This window comes from Diospyros lotus, chromosome 4 (genome assembly GCF_014633365.1).
Source record: "Diospyros lotus cultivar Yz01 chromosome 4, ASM1463336v1, whole genome shotgun sequence".
Lineage (NCBI taxonomy): Eukaryota > Viridiplantae > Streptophyta > Magnoliopsida > Ericales > Ebenaceae > Diospyros > Diospyros lotus.
Genome location: NC_068341.1, coordinates 42,895,770 through 42,916,378, shown reverse-complemented (window position 1 = coordinate 42,916,378; position 20,609 = coordinate 42,895,770). Strand labels below are relative to the sequence as shown.

At 34.8% G+C, this 20,609-nt stretch overlaps 1 protein-coding gene across 6 annotated transcripts in view; it reads left to right on the top strand.

Moving 5' to 3' along the window:
• The first annotated feature begins 17,484 nt into the window (after nt 1-17,484).
• Nucleotides 17,485-20,609, top strand: part of LOC127800799 (senescence-associated protein AAF, chlorolplastic) — a 60,115-nt gene continuing 56,990 nt past the window's right edge. For 2 of the 6 annotated variants that reach the window (XM_052335620.1, XM_052335619.1), the window contains exons 1-2: nt 17,485-17,704; nt 19,524-19,909. In XM_052335620.1, the coding sequence (XP_052191580.1) occupies nt 19,581-19,909 (329 nt within the window). In that variant the 5' untranslated portion in view covers nt 17,485-17,704; nt 19,524-19,580. Of the gene's footprint in view, nt 17,710-19,513; nt 19,910-20,609 lie in introns of all 6 variants that reach the window. The other 4 variants (XM_052335621.1, XM_052335616.1, XM_052335618.1 and 1 more) reach the window with 4 other exon arrangements.

Genomic DNA, 20,609 nt, shown 5'->3' with positions numbered 1-20,609 from the left:
GTTGTAAAGCGCGTGACCTGATTGGTAGGGGGTGTCTCTAGGAGCTTCGATTCAGCGTTCTGATACGTTTTTTTTTTTTTTTTTTGTAGATGTCTACATTAGGTCAAAAGCACCACGACCACAGGGTAGAGGACGATGACACCTCTAGTTCTTCAGAGCATAGAGGAATGATGTTGCTGCGGACTGCTCAAAACGTGGCTTCATCTGATTCAGAGGTCGTTGAGAGAGTTCTTCAGCGTATCGCCCCTGTACTAACCCAGCGATCTGCCAAGGAGCGTGCAACTCGAGAGATCTTCAAGCGGTATCCCTCGAGGCTATCAGTCGGCGAGCTGATGTTGTATGTTTCTACGTACCGCCTCCCCTGCAGAACTCGTCTGATGGTCCCTTCTCCTGGCGACCACGCAGTCTTCCCTCCTATGGGATTCATTGCCATCAGCCCCCAACACTTAGAATTCAGCTTTAGGTTTCCACTCCAACCCTACCTCATAGATACCTTGAACGACCTTAAGCTGATTCCTTTCCAATTGACTCCGAACTCGTACGCCCAGATAACTTCCCTCGTCCTTATTTTTAAAAAGAATAAACTTTCTCTTCTAACCTCCAGAATACTGAGGTATCTTTATTCTTTCAAAGGTACCAAGGACGGGCTGTACTATATGGCAGCTCAATCATCGGATTGCAAGAAAGTCTTGCCTCAAGGGAGGGCCAAAGGCAGGTTCAATGTAGGGGACTACAAGTCCCAATGGTTCTACCTTTCTTGCTATTCTCTCCAGGACCTTAAAAACTTCAGCTTTGTTCTTGCGTCGAGTGAGTAGTTTTTTTTTTTTTTAGGTTGCAATTGTAACATCAATTCAACTATTCTTACTTTTGATTCACGAGTGTCTTTCCAATTCTACAGACGTCACCAGGGGGCAGCCTGAGCTAACTATTTCTGAGGCGCAAGATCTTCAAGCGGCTTCGGAAGCAAAGACCGACAAAGACAACTGCGAGTTCTGTGACTCTCTGCTCTGTGACTACAGGCTTGCTCCTCTTTTTAGCATCAAGGAAGTCAGGAAAGACGACATTGGAGTACGTGGCCAAAGGGAGATAAGGTCAGTCTTTGACGAGGCTGATTTTAACGGGAGCCCGGTCAGGAAGGGTAGAGCTCGTGGTGAAGTTACGGTTGCGGCTTTACCAACATTGTCAGAGGCGATGAGGCTCCAGCTCGAACGACCCAGTTCTTCCGCCATCTCAAGCGTACCTAAGGTCGTTCACGTGTCCTCTTCTCCTGCAAAAGCTCAAGAGGCTAGAGCTCGTACTGAAGCGGCCGGCTCGAGATGGGAGCCCATCAATTTACCTGGCCCTAACCCCATACCAGTGGTCGCGGCTTCATCAAGGCCAGTTCCCACAAGCACCTCCTCGCAGCTCGGGGTGACCAAAACTTCCGTGACTCACTAGAAGTCCGTGGTTCATGAGGAGACTTCTGGAAGTAAAAGGAAAACCCCTCCGACCTCGCAGCCCACTCAGTAGGCCCAGGCTGACAAGAGGAAGAAAACAAGCACCTCTGCAGGGCCAAGCACATCTAATGTCGTGGCCGGTGGGACTCCTGGTCATCGAAGGGCGATAGCTTGAGCTAACCCGTGGTTGTGGGCCCATGATGACACGATGTGTGTAATACCGCAAGAGCTTAGAGGAGGGTAGCATACTAGACATGGCCAAAATTGAACCGGACCGGCAGTTCGAACCGGAACCGGACCGGCCGGAACCGGACCCAGAACCGGCCGAACCGGAACCGGAACCGGACTGAACCGGCGAAATTCAGTCCGGTTCCGGTTCAAGGTTCCGGGGAACCGGAACAACCCCCCCATGCCCCCCCCCCAACGGTCCAAACCCCCTCATGCCCCCCTCCCCCCTCCCCCCCAACGGTCCAAACCCCCCGTGCCCCCCCCAACGGTCCAAAATTGGACCGTTGGCTGCCAATTTTATTAATTTTTTTTTTAATTTTATAATTCCTATCTATATATACCCCTCCCTCCTCCACTCATTTTTCACACACTCTCTCTCTCTCTCTCTCTCTCTCAAGTCTCAAGCTATTATTCTCTCAATTTTGTCTCTCATTTAATATTTCAATTTCAATTTCTTCAATCTTCTCATTTTGTTATTTATCAATTTATTCAATTATATTGTTAATTATTTATTACTTGTTACTATATTATTTTATCATTATTATATTTTTTTATTATCATACTTTTTTCAAAAAAATGGCAAGTGAAGGTAGAAATTTTGAAAATGTTGAGTTTGAAGCTCAAAATTTTCAAACACAAGAGAGTGAAACTCAACAAAAGGGAGGTGGAAAAATTTTTACTTCTGATATTTTTAATATTCATTTCAAGAAAACACCAAAAGGAGATGGTAAATTTGATGTATCTTGTAATTATTGTAATCAGGTATACAAATTCAAGCAAGGAGGTGGATATGGTACTTTCGCCCAACATTTGCAAACAAAGCACCCGCTCAAGGTTGGATTGAGCCGCGATCAAACACAAATATCCGGGTTTGCTACCTCTTCAAACTCTCCTCAATTATTTCATTATAATGAAGCTAATTGTAGGTCTGATTTAGCTGAAATGGTAGCAATTGATCATTTATCTTTTAGTTTTGGTGAAAAATTAGGTTTTACTCGATTTTGTCAAAACTTTGTTAATCCTAGTTTTAAATCAATTCCTTAAAATACTTTGAAAAGGAATTTGTTAAAATTGTTTAAAAACTCAAAAATTGAATTGATAACATATTTTCAAAACAATAATATTAATGTTTCTATTTGTAGTGATATTTGGAGTGATCATTGGCAAACTCATTCATATATGGGTATTACTTGTCATTGGGTTGATAAAAATTATGTTTTACAAAAAAGAATTCTTGCTTATCGATGTTTTGATGAAAGTCATAATGCTGAAAATATTTGTAGATTAATTCAACAAATTTTACAAGAATATAGATTAGTTAATAGAATTTTTTCAATTTCTTTTGATAATGCATCGGCTAATACTGCTTCTATTAATGAATTGAAAAGAATTTGCCAACCAAATTTTTGTGGAAGATTTTTTCATGTTAGATGTGCATGCTATGTTTTAAATTTATGTGTTCAAGATGGCATTAAGTCACTTAATTCTTATTTAGATCCAATTAGAAATGTTATTTCTTATATTTGGGTACACCCTCGAACTGCAAAAGCATGGGCACATTTTTGCACCTCCAATGGTCAAACCCCAAAACGTTTTTCAAAAGATGTCCCTACTCGTTGGAACTCAACTTTTAAATTATTTAATCAATCTTTTGAATATAAAGATTTATTGTGTTCTTTTGCAGCAAATTATATTCCACAATATCCTATTTTTCCAACTATGTGGAATGTTTGTAGTTCAATTTTGAATATTTTACGAATTTTTAATGATGCTACTCATACACTTAGTAGTGTTTATAAACCAACTTCACATCAATTTTTAATAGAAGCAATGAATGTGGCCGGTGTATTAATGGAAGGAATTAATGTTGAAGAAATTTGTCATGCTGTTTTAGAAATGAGAGAAAAATGGTTACGTTATTATCAATTTATTCCTGAAATTTCTCTTGTTACTATGGTATTTGATCCTAGGTGTAAATTTGATGGTTTAATTGAGTGTTTGTCTAACTATTATTCGTTGTTAGGATTAGAAAATAATGAAGAAATTGATGTGAATATTATAATTTCTAAGGTTAGAACTTTATGCAATCAATTATATGAAGCATATGTTATTGCTCCTAGTAGTGAAGAATCATTTCCATCCATGGCTTCGCATTCCTCTTCCTCCCAACCAATGAAATGGGGTCATAAATTTTTAGATCAAAGGAGGAAAAAACCTAGATCGAGCTCACATTCGGAGCTCGAAACTTATCTAACCACAGTTTTTGAGTTTGGTGATGATACAGGTTTAAATTTTGAAATTTTGGAGTGGTGAAAAGGCACAAGGAGACATTTCCAACTCTTGCAATTATTACAAGTCAACTTCTTGCAGTTCCAGCTTCAACTGTAGCCGTTGAACAAACATTCAGTAGTGGAGGCAACATTTTGGACGAAAGAAGATCAAGATTGGCTCCAGAATCATTGGAAGCTCAAGTTTGTCTCGATGATTGGGAAAGAGCTAACATGCGACGTCAAGAAGAACTTATCCATTCATCATCATCTGACGAATGGGTTAATGATGGTTCAACAACGGCGACTTCTGACTCCAATGAAGATGCGTAGGATCCAACTCATCCAAGTCCATATTTTATTTTTTTTCACATTTGTAAAAATTAATTACTTGTATTACATTTTTGTTGTAATTATTTTTTAATGAAATTAAGTCTAATTCTATTTTTTATTTTTTATTTTTCACATTTGTAAAAATTAATTACTTGTATTACATACTTGTTTAGTTGTTTTAATTATTTTTAATGAAATTATTACTTATATTTCTTCAATTTTTAGTAGTGTTTTTTTATTAAAAATATGGTTGAGAATATTTATATTTACAATTACATTTAACAATTAAAAATCGAAACCAAACCGAACCGAACAACGGAACAAGGACCAAAATTGAATACAACAATATTTAAAAAAAATTAAAAAAATTCGGTTTGAACCGGAACCGGAACCGTTAACCGAACCGGCACGAACCGGAACCGGAACCGAACCGTCCCAAACCGCCCTTGGGCGGTTCGGTTCAGGTTCAAAGATTTCTTGAACCGGAACCGGCGGTTCATGAACCGTGGCCATGTCTATAGCATACATCGAGAATAAGTAAGAAAGGAAATAACACCAGCTGGATACCTTTTGGGCTGAATGTAGGCAAAGAACTCTTAAGTTAAGCATGCTTGACTTGGGGTAATCCAAGGATGGGTGACTCTCTTGGGAAGTTCGCATAGGCCCATCGGGATAAGTTGTCTCGGACCTTCCTATCGCTAGATGCGGGGTGTTACAAAAATATGTGTTAACATTTGGCATCGTCTGTGGGAACCCCTTTGGCCGAACTATCCTCTATCACCCCTGAGATGGTTTGTGCCCACGAGCACCACAACACTTAGGGGGGAGGCTCTGGTGGTGGTGCGATAGCAACGAGTTCGTCCCACCTCGGTCGCCCAAATGGCGACTGCCCAGAGGGTGACTGGAAGGCTCATAAGTGTGGCGGGGCTCTTGGTCGTCAAAGGGTGATAGCTATGAGCTAACCTGTGGTTGTGGGCCCATGATGACACAATGTGTGTAATACCCCGAGAGTCCAAAGGAGGGTAGTATATATCGAGAATAAGTAAGGAATGAAACAACACCAGCTGAATACCTTTTGGGCTGAATATAGGTAAAGAACTCCCAAGTTAAGCGTGCTTGACCTGGGGTAATCCAATGATAGGTGGTCCCTTTGGGAAGTTCGCATAGGCCCATCAGGGTAAGTTGTCCTGAACCTTCTTATCGCTCGATGCGGGGTGTTACAAAAATGTGTGTCAACATTTGGCGCCGTTTATGGGAACCCCCTTGGCCGAACTATCCTCTGTCACCCTTGAGACGGTCCGCGCCCATGAGCGCCACTACACTTAGGGGGGGAGGCTCTGACGATGGTGTGTTAGCACTGGGTTCGTCCCACCTCGGTCACCTGAAGGGCGACTGCCCAGAGGGTGACTGAGAGGCTCACAAATGCGGTGGGACTCCTAGTCGTCAAAGGGCGATAACTTGAGCTAACCCATGGTTGTGGGCCCATGATGACACGATGTATGTAATACCCCAAAAGCCTAGAGGATGGTAGTATATATCGAGAATAAGTAAGGAAAAAAATAGCATCAGCTTGATACCTTTCGGGCTGAATGTAGGCAAAGAACTCCCAAGTTAAGCGTGCTTGACTCGGGGTAATCCAAGAATGGGTGACCCTCCTGGGAAGTTCATGTAGGCCCATCATGATAAGTTGTCCTGGACTTTTATATCACTCGATGCGGGATGTTACAAAAATATGTGTCAACAATAGCCCATCATTAGTGTTATGTTAATATAAATATATAATATATTAATACAAGAATATTATTGGTAAATATTAATGTAACATTTTTGTAGTGAAATAAGGAGAGTTTGAAATTGACACTCCTAAATAATTAAGGGGTGGTTTAATTTTGTATTATTTATAGGCTTCAAGAAGATCAATTATATCATAAATTAATTAAGTCAGAGTTAAAAAGTTTTAAATTACTTAAATTAATTCAAATTGACAAATCATGATAACGTAAAATTCAATTATAATTTAATTATTCGATTTGAGCAAAATTTTGATTTAAACAAAAAAAACTAAACTAAATCGGCCCAAAATAATTTTCCAGTTCAATTCAATTTGTAGACCAGTTTAGATCAATTTCTAAATCGAAGTTTTTTTTTTATTATTTCGATTCAGTTTAATTTTTTTATTAAAGAAATTAAAATAATCGAACTGACAAAAATATAAAAATAATCTCACCCTTAATTTCTTCTATCCATATGTACTTTGTTATTTTTGGTTTGTTTTTGATTTTTTCAATTTAAGTAACTATTCAGTTGATTTGGTTTAGTTTTTTAAAAATATTCTATCTATTTAATTTGAGCAATACGGTTGGTTCGGTTTCGCCCCTACTTACCATTTTGTGAGAGTTCTCTTCTCTTATTTTGATGTAATCCCTATTTATTTATCTACACTCTGTTTGGTTTGCACACAAAAAAGTGAAGGTAATGCATCCAACTTAAACCGAGTCTTAATCCATCCATCTTAAATATGTGAAAGAAATTTAGCGCAGAGTTATTTGAGTATTACATTCTCCAACTTCTTTAGGGCTACATTTTATATTTGGTGGACAATTTTGTCCTCCTTTTTTTCTCTTTAAATTATTATTATAATTTTGTGTCACGTGATTCATAACTTTGAAACATAGGCTTGGTATGGTATGTGGAGTGAACGGTTATTTAAAGTTATAAGGTAAGATTATGGGCGTAAATTATTGAGTCAAACTAGGTAGAATTATTTTTTCATTGAAGATGAAAGGTTGTGTTTGGTTCCTAGCTTTTTACCCTATTGTGGCTCAGTTTGGATATTCCCAGGATAGCCTATTCTGGTTTCGGCTCCAATTCTCTAGCCTGCTTCGTTTAGACCCACTAAGCCCTATTCAATTGGCCCGATTCGATTAATGTTGCTTCGGCTTGTTGGGCCCACATGATAACACGGCTAACTCAATTTAAGACTATTAAACCCAAATTTGGAGAACCATTCTCCGGGCTTGACCCGTTTAGATTCGAACCAAATAAAAGTTGATTTCGTAAGCATTGAACCCATTACCCAATTCAATTTAGATAATATTTGTTAATTAAAATATAAATTAAAAAAGATGAAATATAAAAATATTTCAGATAAAAATATTTTTTATTGTATTTGTTAATTTTTTTTAAAACAAATTACATGACTTCTTACCTTAAACTTTCAAGATAAATTTATTCTTTTTTCTATTCAAATAATTTATCTTAAACTTTACATATAAGTTATCTTAATAAAATCTTATATTATTCATTTTAACAAATATTATTTTAAGAAATATTTAATTAAATTTTAAATTAAAATAAATATTTTAAATCAATAAAAATTAAATACAAAAAAAAAAATTTGAGTCGAAAGGAAGTATACACTAAGCAAGAGCTCAGGCTAAAGCTTAGAAGCTACTATAGTAACCATAAACATAGGGGTCTTCAAATTTCGATTCGAACCAATTTGAAAACAATTTGGTCCACGATTTGCTTAGAAGATTCAATCAAATTTTGATTCGAGACTAGTCCAAGACCAAAAGCCAACTACAATAATACATGTAGTATAAATTAAATTATATAATATAATATATTATTAAAATTGTAAAATTTCTTATCTTACATATTTATGCATATTTAACAAACACATATTATTAAAATTGGTGTTTAAATTTTTGTTTTAATGATGTTTAAATATATACATATGTATAATTTTTAAAATTTTATATTTAAAAAAAATTAACAGACATATTAGAACTAGCTCAATTTGGTTTGGTAAAAGTAAAAGTTTTAATTGTTTAATTTATTACTTATTTGGGATATTTATTAACATTATAAGACAATCAAAATATATAATTAATATTGGAATTAATGGGTGAATATGAATATGATATTAAAATTTCAATAATTTGCCAAAATTGCCCCTACATATATCTTTCTTTATTTGTCAAGAAATATTATATGATAAATTCTGATATAATTGTAAAAATTATTTTTTAATAAAGATAGCATACTATTTCCCTTCATCTAACTAAAGAGTAATAACTTAGGTTGCAGGAAACAAAATGACAAATGGATATAATATAAAACGAAAATAGATAAATAATATTAAAAAAATAAGAAATAGAAACATGTAAATAAAAATAATATAGAAGTCTTTTTATAAATATAATTTATAATAAAAAAATTATAAAAAATAATTATTCAATCAAATATAAATATAAATTTTTATCATCTATTTAAATAAACACAAATACAAGTTGTTTCTGTCTTTAACGTGGTCGACGGGACAATAAAGACAAAATTACTTCCATATCTAACATGATCGTGAAATAAAAATGTAATATTTTTTAATATTGTAAAATGGTCTTAAAATATTTTTTAAATTATAAAAAAATCTAAAAATATATATTTTTTATTTCTCAATCTTTCAGGATACGAACCATTTGGGTATTTCCGTGCATGAATGGTAATAACCAACTAGCAATCTCATTCATTGCCTTAATCTTTTCCCTTTCAATGAGATTCATTTCTAATTAAAGGAAGAACACATTAATTGCGTTATAAATCATTTATTATATATTATCACGATTCATTACCATATACAACAGACCAAGCAATTGCATATATATATTGCCCAGAGAGAGGAGGCTTTCAGCCATAGCAAACTGCAAACCAGAATCCTTCTTCTTCGTTGTCTGTCTGCCAGAAACACAAGCCAACAGCCATGGCGAAGGCTGCAGCTTTCCCCAAGATGGTTTTCTTGGCCATCTTCCTCGTCTTCATCTTCAGTAACAGCACTCCTCTCTCTCTCTCTCTCTCTATATATATATATATATAGGGTAATTTGTATGAAGGATTAACGGATATATTTATATATATATATATCTATATATGAATGGTAATTTGCAGGTTTCGGAGAAGTTTCAGAGGCGAAGGGAATTGAAGGAACAAAAGAACCAAAGATGGACACGAAACCTGCGGCCGAAAGTATTCCTAATAGGTGCAAAACTGATAAGGATTGCGACAAGTTGTGTCTTCCGACTTGCGCTGTCAAGAACTGCATTGGAGGCGTATGCTTCTGTGAGGGATGCTGATCATAGAGTTATCAATCAATAAACTTTCAAAAGATAATGGAGTTTGGAATTTTATTTTTATTTTTTTTACTTGCATGAAACTAAAGTGAAAAAATATATTGTTTATATACCTTAATAATTTCATAATCAAACTTAAAACTACGAGTTTTTGGGTATTCCTAAATAACAAATCTTTAATGCTTTCAATGTATGATTATTACCCAAACAACTATTAATACCCACTATGTAAATCCCATCGAGCTTAGCTCTTATATAATATATAAAAAAAAATTTATATTTTCAACTATATTTAAACTTGCGGGATGAGATAAGTAATATAGATAATTGATCTCTTTTCTTATTTTAAATAATAAGAAGAGAAATGCTATTTTTAATAGGATGAGATATATCAAATCTCTCGATTATACTCAATAAATGAAAAGATAAATTTTATCTATGATAGAATGAGATAGTCAATATTTCTCAATTATTCTAGATAAGAGAGATAATTAGCTAATATATTTGTTATCTATTTATCTCCTACAAACCCAAAAAACTCGTCATCTTTGGATAATTAAATCCATGTGAACACAATTATATTTCTAGCATCGCCTACTAGCACGCATGGACATAAATGCTCTCATTTTTCACATCAATAGCTATCTGTCATGCTGGTGAAATACAGTGTGACTGTAGGGCACTCATAGAAAGGAGTTTTACACTAGATATCAACATGAAAGTATCAACTAATAGCGTCTCATCTACGCACTTCCAATCACATTTGGTTGAACATTTTTCAATCCCTCATGAGTGTACAACTCAAAACCATACTCTTAAGTCTTGTGGCCAATAACATAATTAATAATGAGCCCATAATCATATCAAAACCCCAAGTAATGATGTGACATGGGCGTATTATTGTGTTGTGATGTCAAAATGTCTTCTCTTTGCCCTAATGTCATTACTCAACAATTCAACTACTTTTCTAATCATGTTGACCCATTAGGTTGCATCAATCATGACAGTCTAATAACATGTTAAAGTAGCAAACATCAAATCATTAATTCACGATAAAGTCAAAGGTTGTACAGAAGGATATTAATATCAACAGGACTCATATAGGAATTTATCACTCACCTTACTGTATGTGATCAAAAATGGCATATGTACAAGAAGTACATGTCACAGTGGACTTTCCTCACTCAAAGGGGCATATTCCATTTATTTTTCAAAAATCAACATATCTTAGTACAGTCATTTTCCTAGCATTATACTTGAGTCCTCTTATCAATTCGCTAAAAGGGCACCAGTTGCTAATTACTACTAGCACCTAATTACAGTCTTGCATTAGACTCTATCTAGGTAACATGATTTTCTTGATATCATGTTCGGTCATCATAATCATCAATCTAATCTTGTCTCATGCACAACAACATAATCATTATCATCACTTTTCAAGCATTTGATGTTGTTTTATTGCTCTTGTTGCGCTAAAACATTTAATTTTTTATATCTGCTCACTTCATCAGTTCTAGAGATGTGCTCGTATGAGTAAATCGATCTAAACTTGGTGGCATATTAATGTATATGTGCTTTAGTGTCATAGTGTTCATTCATGCATTTATAATCATAAAGTTTAAGAGAAATGACACATCTTTATCATTAAAAGGAATGATAAAAGAATAACCATGTTATCACAAAAAGTCATGTCCTAAAAAAGAAAATAGATTAAACAATCCTAAGCATGCCCATTATGGCAACATGGTCCTAAAGGCATCAAAAGGAATGGCTTTTGTCAATAGATCAACCATCATACTTTTTGTAGGAATATGCATGGGTCAAGATTATTTCATTATTTGCGACTACATATCAAATGTAATTATGCTTGATGTTTATATGTTTGCTCTAACTATGGTACTTAGGATCTTTAACATATCCCAAGGCAACCTTACTACCACAATAAAATTGTGATAGCTGCCTTAACAATAATAGAGGCATCCAAGCTCTTGAACAATCTCTTTAACCAAACAACCTCTTGAACAGCTGGGGAGCATGCTAAAGACTCTAACTCTATGGTGGATAATGTTATACAAGATTACTTTCTTGCTACTCCATGTAATGGTACCACCCCCTAACAAAAAGATGTATCTTGAGATAGACTTCCATTGATCCAAGTCACCTCCCCAGTAATCATCACTATAACTAGTCAATCATAAGTTTGAACATTCAAAGGTAAGCATGTGGTCTGCAGTCCTATAGAGATAGAGAAAAATTCTCTCATTGCCTTCCAGTGCTCCACATTAAATAGGATTACTTTGAAACCTACCAACTAACCCAATTGTGAAGATGATGTCTGGTCTAGTACATAGCATGGTGTATATCAAACTTCCAGTAGAGCTTGCATAAGGTACTCAAGACATGTCCTCTTGTTCTTTTAGAGTCTTCAGACATATATTTTTGCTCAAATTATGACGTTTTACTATCAGAGTGTATATGGGTACGCTATTGTGCATAAAAAATCATTTAGAATCTTTTTAAAATATATTTATCGGGATAAACTAAGTAGTTTTCTAGAATGATCCCTTAGAATCTTGACATCGAGCACAAAATTTATTTCTCCCATGTCCTTCATTTCAAATGTTGAAGAGAGTTATCTCTTAACGACGACAAACACCTCCAAATTATTACTAGCCAATAATATGTCATCTTCATATAGTGACAGTATTACAAAATTCTCACTAAACATTTTGGTGTATACACAATGGTCTTTGATCATTTTGAACCTATTTGAGAGAATGGCTTGGTGAAATTGAAAATACCATTGTTTAGATAATTGTTTCAAGTTGAAAATAGACCTTTCGAGCTTACATGCTTTGGCTATGAAACCTTCAAGTTGATCTATATAGATCTTAATTTTCATCCAATTCTCCATTGAGAAATGCCATATTGACATCTATCTAATGGATTTCCAGGTGCAATTGAGCTATAGTGGCTAATATAGACGAATTAAGACAAACCTAATAACAAGTGAGAAGATTTTCTCATAATCTATATCCGCAATTTGAGTATAGCCTTTCGTTACCAATTTGAGTAACTCTAACACATTCTCACTTTGAGTGAGATCATTTCCACAATCCAATGCGATAGATCAGGATTAGAAAATTTCCTATCTTGTATCCCAAGTAGATTTGGTGTGCTCATTAAAGGTTTATTTATTTCATAGAATTCAAATTGATCCTTATTTATTTCACCTTTGTTGGGGAAATCATTCTTAGTGAAATCCACATCTCTCGATATCTCAATCAATCCATATGTTTACCAATAAATACATAGCCCTTTGATATTTTTTCAAAATAACAAACAAAGATACACTTATTCACTCTAAGGCTCTGGACACATGCTGTTGAACCCTAAGGGCTACACTTATTCACTCTAAGGCTCTGGACACATGCTACTGAACCCTAAGGGAACAAATGTTCCAAATTGGGCTTATTCCCAATCCACAATTCATAGGGAGTAGTGGTGGCTGATTTTGTAGGCACTCGGTTAAGTATGTAGTTTGCAGTTATCAATGCATCACCTTAATAAGATATTAAGATATTTGTTTAGGCCATTATTGACCTAACCATTTCAAGTAAGATCATATTCATTCTCTCCACTATGACATTTTGTTACAAAGTTCTCAACATAATTAGTTGATTTACTATTCCTTTTTCATCACAAATATCTTTAAATAGATGTGATAAGTATTCACATCCATGATCAATTTGAAGATTTTTTACTTTCAAGTTCAACTGATCATCTAAAGCAATCCAATGCTTCAAACATTTGGAGGTCAAGTAGATTATTCCATAGTGCATGTAATTGTAGATAAAAGTGATGAAATATGCACTATGTACATTAACATTCATAGGTCCATAGATGTCAGAATGGATTAGCCCTAAAGGAGTGGATGTTTTTTGTGCCCTTTCAAAGGACTTCTTGATTGAGTTACTCATTAGGCAAGATTCACAAGTGGACAATTCCACTTTAGCGAGGAGGGCTAATAGATCTCTATCTAGCCTTTTCATGGGATCTTACCTAATGTGACTCAATCTAGCACGCCATTTGATATTTTCATTCATACTATCATCATGCAAAGTCAAATAAGAAATATTATAATTAGAATTAAAATAAGCATCCTCAATATCTAATATAATCAAACTATCAGAAATAAAACAACGCCCATAAAAAGATGTGTCGTTAAAAACTTTATTGGAATCCCAAGATAAGTTAAATCTATAGCCTAATTTAAACAAAGCAACTAGTGAAAACAAATTTCACCTAATTCTTGGGGAATGAAAAACATCATGAAGAACTAATGTGTGACCATCTTGTAACCTCAACTAGTAGGTACCAATTCTAACACATTTTCAATGGTGTCGTTGTTCCCCATGTATATTCTTTGTCCCTTTAGAAGTCAATAATACTCTATTTACTTTCCACGATCTCTCGATATGTGTCTTGTTTTTGTAATTATATCTACAATCTAACCATGGAAAGAATGAGCGATAAACAACAAACAAGGACAAATGAACAAGGGACAGAGTTAAGGAGTACATTTTCTTTCTTTAGCTTAGTGCAATCATGGGCAAAGTGTCATAGCTTGCCACAATCGTAGCAAACATTCCTTGTTTTCCTTTTACCTCCACCACACTTGCCATTGTGGTACCTAGTGGTCTTGTCATTCTTGGGACTAGGTCATTTACCTTTTCTTTGAGGGTCTTTCCCAAACTGTTATCACTTGGGCCCAAATGCCTCATGCAATTTTGACTCTATGAGAAAAACATGATCATCTTTTGCCTTTAGGCACTCAACTTCAAGCTCAAGATGTCAAGGATACGCATTCAAACATTTTGATACTCTCATCATGCATCAACATGAGCTTCATTTGATTCCAAGAGTAAAAAAGAGATCAAATGATAACTAGAACTTGCTACTCATTAGTGAGACTTTAGATCACAGATCATGTTTAACATCGTTCTTAGATGCTCGCACATGGTACCATTATATTTTGCTTTTAAAGCAATTCACATGTCTTTTACTATTTTATATTCTTCAAACTCTCAAATTAGATCATTATGCATGTTGTTTAACATTGTAAAGGATGCACAACAATATCATTCTTATACCAAGCTTGGTAATTTGAGAGTTCAATATGATATGTTAAAGACTTTTTATCTACCTTGAACATACTATTGGTCTTCTAGAACACTATTGTTCTAACAAGTACTCAATTTTTGTGACTTAAGCACATATACAAGTAATCGCAAGTCGCAACAATTAAGATAAATTAGAAAAATAAAATTCATTATAAGTTGCAAGATCAAAATTGGGCATATATTCCAAAATCATCTCCACCTTGTCGAATAATTTAATATTATATTCTTAATTTATTTAATGTGCAATTATATGGAGAGTGTTAAGGCACAATTTGAACAATCCATATAACATACCAAGATAGCATTATAATTTTCATGTAAGCACAAAATTAAAATTAAATTCTCAAAAATTTCATGCATATGAATAATTTTCTAGAATTAATTATGCTATCTATTTTTTTTTTACCTCCTTAAATAAAATGGGTATTTTTTCTTTGATTTTTCATTTTATTTAATGGCCTTGTCCAAGGAATTAATTGAAGCCCAGCCCAGCCAAAAAAAACCCTTGGTCCAAATCCTTTTAAAAAAATTGGCCAAAAAGGGCTTGGCCCAAAAAATAAACAACAAAATAAAAAAAAACCCCAAGGTGGGTTTGGACAGCCCAGCTGGAAAAACATAAAAGAAAGCCCAAAGAATGGGCTTGGTTTAACCCAGCCCAGCTGGCATAAACTGGCCCAACAAGCAAGAAGAAATGGGGCCCAGCCTAGAAGAGGGAAGAACCCTAGTTCTTCTTAACTTCATCATCATCTTCTTCTTTTTTATCAAATAATTTAAACAAATAATATATAATTATATGTCTTCTATTTAAATTATAGAAGTGTGAAACATAATTATGAAATAGATGGGCAAGTTACAAGTAGGAGTGGGCATTCGGTCGATTTAATTACCGAATCAACCAAATTGCTCAAACTGAATAAGACTAAACTTTTTTCTAAAAGCGAACCAAACCAAACCAATCGAATAATTGTTCAAATCAAAAAAATCAAACAAATCGAAAAATTGAAAATAGCTCTTTTCTATTTAACAACTTATTCTTCTACAGTTATGCTGAATCTACCATTTTCTACTCTTTAATTTGATCAAAAACAACATCAGTTTTGACATTTCAATCGATTCGATTATTTTAAATTTTTTAATAAAGAAATCGAAATGAATTGAAATAATTAAAAAACTCAAATTTAAAAACCAAACAGAACCGATCTACAAATTGAATTGAACTAAATTGCTAATTTCTATCGGTTCAATTCAATTATTTCGATTCAACCGAAATGTTGCTCACGCTTACTATAAGGTTATAGACATTCCATAAATGTCTTAAATATTTATTACATGGAAACTTAATATTTTAATTTAACGTAAATAAAAAATCACTTATTATAATATTTTTATCAAGATACTTTCACAACAAACCTTAAATCAATTAAGAGTGAAAGACCAATGAAAAATCTAATCCAACTTGAATTCATTTATTTAGTATAAAAATTTAATCTTTATTTAGTATAAAGATTAGGGTGGATTTTTTTTTTTGTTTTTATATAATTTATCTTTAGTTTATATATAAAGATTAGAGAATACAATTTTTGTATTTTTAAAAGAGAGAGAGAGAGAGAAAGAGAGATGAGTAAGAAAATGACAAGAGAGAAATTAAGAGTAAAATTGTCATTTTACTCCATTCTAAAGCTTGGGACTCAACACCCCAAGCGTTAGATTGCTGGAAGACACAGAGTCATGTCTTTCGAGATAAATTTCACTAATCAAATTAGTACAAAGTATAAAAGGTGTGAGCACTAGAATAATACATAAATTTAAGAGTGTATTCATATGTATCTTTTGGGGATTGTAGCGTTTATATAATTTGACTCCTTAACAAAACAATACAAGACCCCATCAATAATGTTGAATTAGCCAAATACATATTTTTACTCTTATATATATATATATATATTTTTTTGTGTTTATTCAAATTTTTTGTTGTTTCAATTATACCCTTGGATTATACATTCTCTAAATCAATTGCACACCTCAATAAGAGCATGTAACGCACTGGCGTTGAAATACCCAAATTACCTCTCACACATGTTCAAACGGCCACTATCTTCACCACATCTTTTTCCTTCAGAAGTCGACAACGAGACAGGAAAGATAGCCGATAACAAGTATAGAGAATAGAGGAAAAGGTACAGGTCGGTGGTTATAACGAAAGGTGCAGAGGTTGTCATTGGTCGAGAAAGATAAAAGGCAAAAAGACAAAGTCATCGACAATGACGATAGACAAAGAGGCAAAGGCATCAATAGTTTTTCTTTCTCGAGCGACAGCCTTTGCACCTTCCACCACTACCAACATCTTCACCTCTTCATCTTCTACCTTCCCCAACTGATGATAGATTTTACATCTTATGCTATAGCTGTTGGTTTACACCTTCTTCTCCATCCTCTGTATTTATCGTTTGCCACAAAAGGAAGAAATTGTGGTTGAGATGGTTGTCATTTGCACGCGTGTAAGGGATAATTTGGGCATTTCAACAAGCATGTATTGCATATTATGAGGTATACAATTAACTTAAAAATATATAATCTAAAAGTGTAATCAAAATAATAAAAAATTTGAATGAGACATGAAAAAATATAAAAGTATATAGACAAAAAAAATGTATTTAAGCATGTTAAGTATACAATTGAATATACAAGAGGATGGAACATCCAAATAACTTGTGAGGGGGTGGTTATTAAAATTTATTATAAAAATTGTTATTTTTATATAAAAATAGAATTAAAATAAAAAAAATATTAACCACACAAGTTCGCCAATCCATCGAGGGTAGGTACGGCGGTGTCCTGGCAGAGCCAATGACAAGAAGCCCATCTCATTCCCAAGTTTACCAAAATTGAAAACCTCCAAACCAGAGAGAGAGAGAGAGAGAGAGAGAGAGAGAGAGAGGGAGAAGCCTATCCGGAAACATTCTTCCTCCTCGTTGCTACTGCGGGGCCACAGCCTTAGCTTGTGGCTCAAATTTCTTCTCTCTCTCTCACTCTCACTCTCATCACTCACTCTCATTAAGGCTTCCTTCCTTCTCCATCCTGTCTCTCTTTCTCTGGCTGGACTCTGGTGGATGGTGCTGGAGTTCACAGTTGGGTATCTCCTCCTTCCTCCGTTTCTTAATCTTGACTGTTCTTTCCACGTGTTTTCTTCTGTAGATAATCTAATTTTCTGCCTTTTTTTTTATTCTTTATTTCATTAGTACCTGCTGGGTACCCAGTCGTTTAGGAATTCTGTTTGAATTCTCAAGTTTCCGCCCAGTGAAATCATTACTGTTGTTTTGGGCTTTTGCGTGATTAATTTGTGCTTCCACTAGTTCTGGTTACAGTAGTTCCAAAATCAGGTTGGGTTTTTCCATTATCGGATATGGAATGATCTTCAGGAAAAGAAAATAATTTGACACGAGGCCTTTTGTTATGTGTGTTGGCAATTCAAGTGTAAATGGTATTTACTGAGAGTTTCCTCATTGAAATCTTCAACTTTTTATTTTTGGTTTTTCTGGGTGCATCCACTAACATGTTTGTTTGTGTGCATTTTGTATGATTGGAGGAGAGTTTCATTTGGGTTGCAGAGAAGCTTGGTATAGTTTGTATTGTGAGTCAAATTTGCATAGCTTGACCCGAAGCGATATGCACAGTGGTTCTGATCAATCCTTTGCATGTTTTGGGGCCCAATTGGTTGCTCCCGAAATTGGCTAATTCTAATGACACCCGAGATGTGCCTTTGTTCGATGAGAAGAAGCAACTCTATTTTCTGATAACGTTGAAGTGCTAGGAAATTTGAGTAGCCGGAGGAAATTGTTAAATAACTCAAATTCAAAATCTGTTACAGATGATATCTCCCAAAAAACCTAACTTTATTCTCAATAGGGATAGGGATTGGACCCAATGCCTTTTTAGAATGGTTGCCCATAAACAAATCCTGCCAATATAGTTATTGAGTGACCGCACCTCAGTAATCAAGTTTTTCAGATAGAGATTATAACCAGGTTATTAGGGTTGTTTATCAATGAAGGGTGCCACAACTTGTAAAATAGTTTTGTCCATCTAAAAACTATGTCATCAGAGGGTTTGTCATCTTTTTGTTCAACAGCTACACCACCATTGATTGTGGATTCATCTCATTATTGTGGGATTGTGAACATAGGTCTATTAAGATCGAACAATGTCAATTTTGTCTGTCCTCTTTCTCTTGATTTCTATATGTGATATTAGTGATTGGATCCCAACACCCAGTTAGGATTGAACAAATTTCTTTGGTCACTCTGAATGTCATTGCTATGAGGAGTAATGTCTATCCAAAGTTATTTAAGCATTTGCTAGCTAATTCAGCCCCAGATAACAAGCTTTAATTCGTGTATCAACTAGCGAACTTGTTAGAAATCAGTGTCTGCAACCAGTGGCTGATTCAGGAATCACTCTTAGGAGACATCAAACTAATTGGTTGATAATATCGTGGGTTCCATATAAGAGCAGCCATGAGAGTGGTAGAAAGGCCACAGCCCCCTTAGTGACCTGCCTGGATCCTACAGTATCTGCGACTAGTCTGAATGCAACCTAGTCATGCCATTCTCACTGTATGCCCCGCTTATAGGATTTTGCTGAATAACACTTCCTGAGTGTGCTAGAAGAGATGCAATTGAATTTCAATAGATACCAACAAGGACCATTTGGTTGGTTTGAATTACAACTATTTTTCCGTTGTACTTCAGGACTGTAACCTAATCAATATCTTCAATAACATAACCTGCGTTACACAAATTATTAAGCTGATTGAGTATTTCATGTGTATGTGCTTGTCAATGAGATTGTTGTGGTAAAAGTTGTTTATCGTAGCTGTGATTTAGTTTCTGAGAGGCTGTTATTTGTATTTTTATCAGCACTTTCCTAATTCCATTTAGTTTGTTTCAGGTTTCACTTACACATAGGATATGCTGGTAGGGCTTATAAGCTTAACTTGATCCCTTCATGGCTCTTTCTGCAAGCAACGTTTCACATGGTTCTGTAGCTATTGATGGCACCACTATCAATAACTTCCAGGGAACTAACTATAGTTTTGGTAAGTCACCACAGCACACCAAATTACATAGTCCGAATCAAGGAAATGATTTTGGACAACAAAGCAATGGGCATGCCCTGAAATCAAAGTTGAAGTTTCCTAAGAAAGTTTGGCACATATGTGCAAAACCCAGTGAATTCTTACTGTCTCGAGGACTTTCTATCATACGCCGGTCAAGTGCACGCAATGCTGAAACTCAAGAATGTATTAGGCACCGTTCTGATCCAGACACATCAAGGTATTAGAAACTAAATTTTATCAGAAGTTTGTTGTGTTTGTTGTGCTGATAAGTTGGCAACATGTAATAGTTTTGGTACGACAACATATACTGATTGGCATTTGCCATGCTGTTTAAGTTATTATTTTGGTTGGAACAATTTATTTTTGAAACTGAGATTCTTGGTGATGTAAGTCGTTTTTCACTGGTATATAATCTTGAGACTGGTTGGATCTCTTGATTTCATGGATGCTTGTTTCCCATGGTAATCGAAGGTGCAATTGTTTCTTATGGAAGATCAGGTTTATCTCACCATTGACTTTCCAAAATATAAGGTTCATCTTTGCATTTTGTTTTTCTATAGTTATTTGGTCAACGCCCTGTGTTTTTTTTGTGTAAATAAAATATATTAATAGGAAAAAGTGCACAAGTATCTACAAAAACAAGCTGGGGCATACCCTGCTAAGAAACAAGAAACAAAACAACCCTCTCACAAGAAAAGAAACAAAACTAAAACTAAAACAGCCTCAAACCATGCAAGGCAAAGTGAAAAGAACACCAACAAGACCATATAAAGGTGGGATAACAGCAACAACCATCCCAAGGCAAAATGGTGCAAGGGAGCATGAGAGGATCACTGGGGAATGAAATGGATTCATACTCTATAAGCACTATCAAGTGTTTGGGCACCAAGCCAGTACCTGGGGAGGGTGACCGCTGC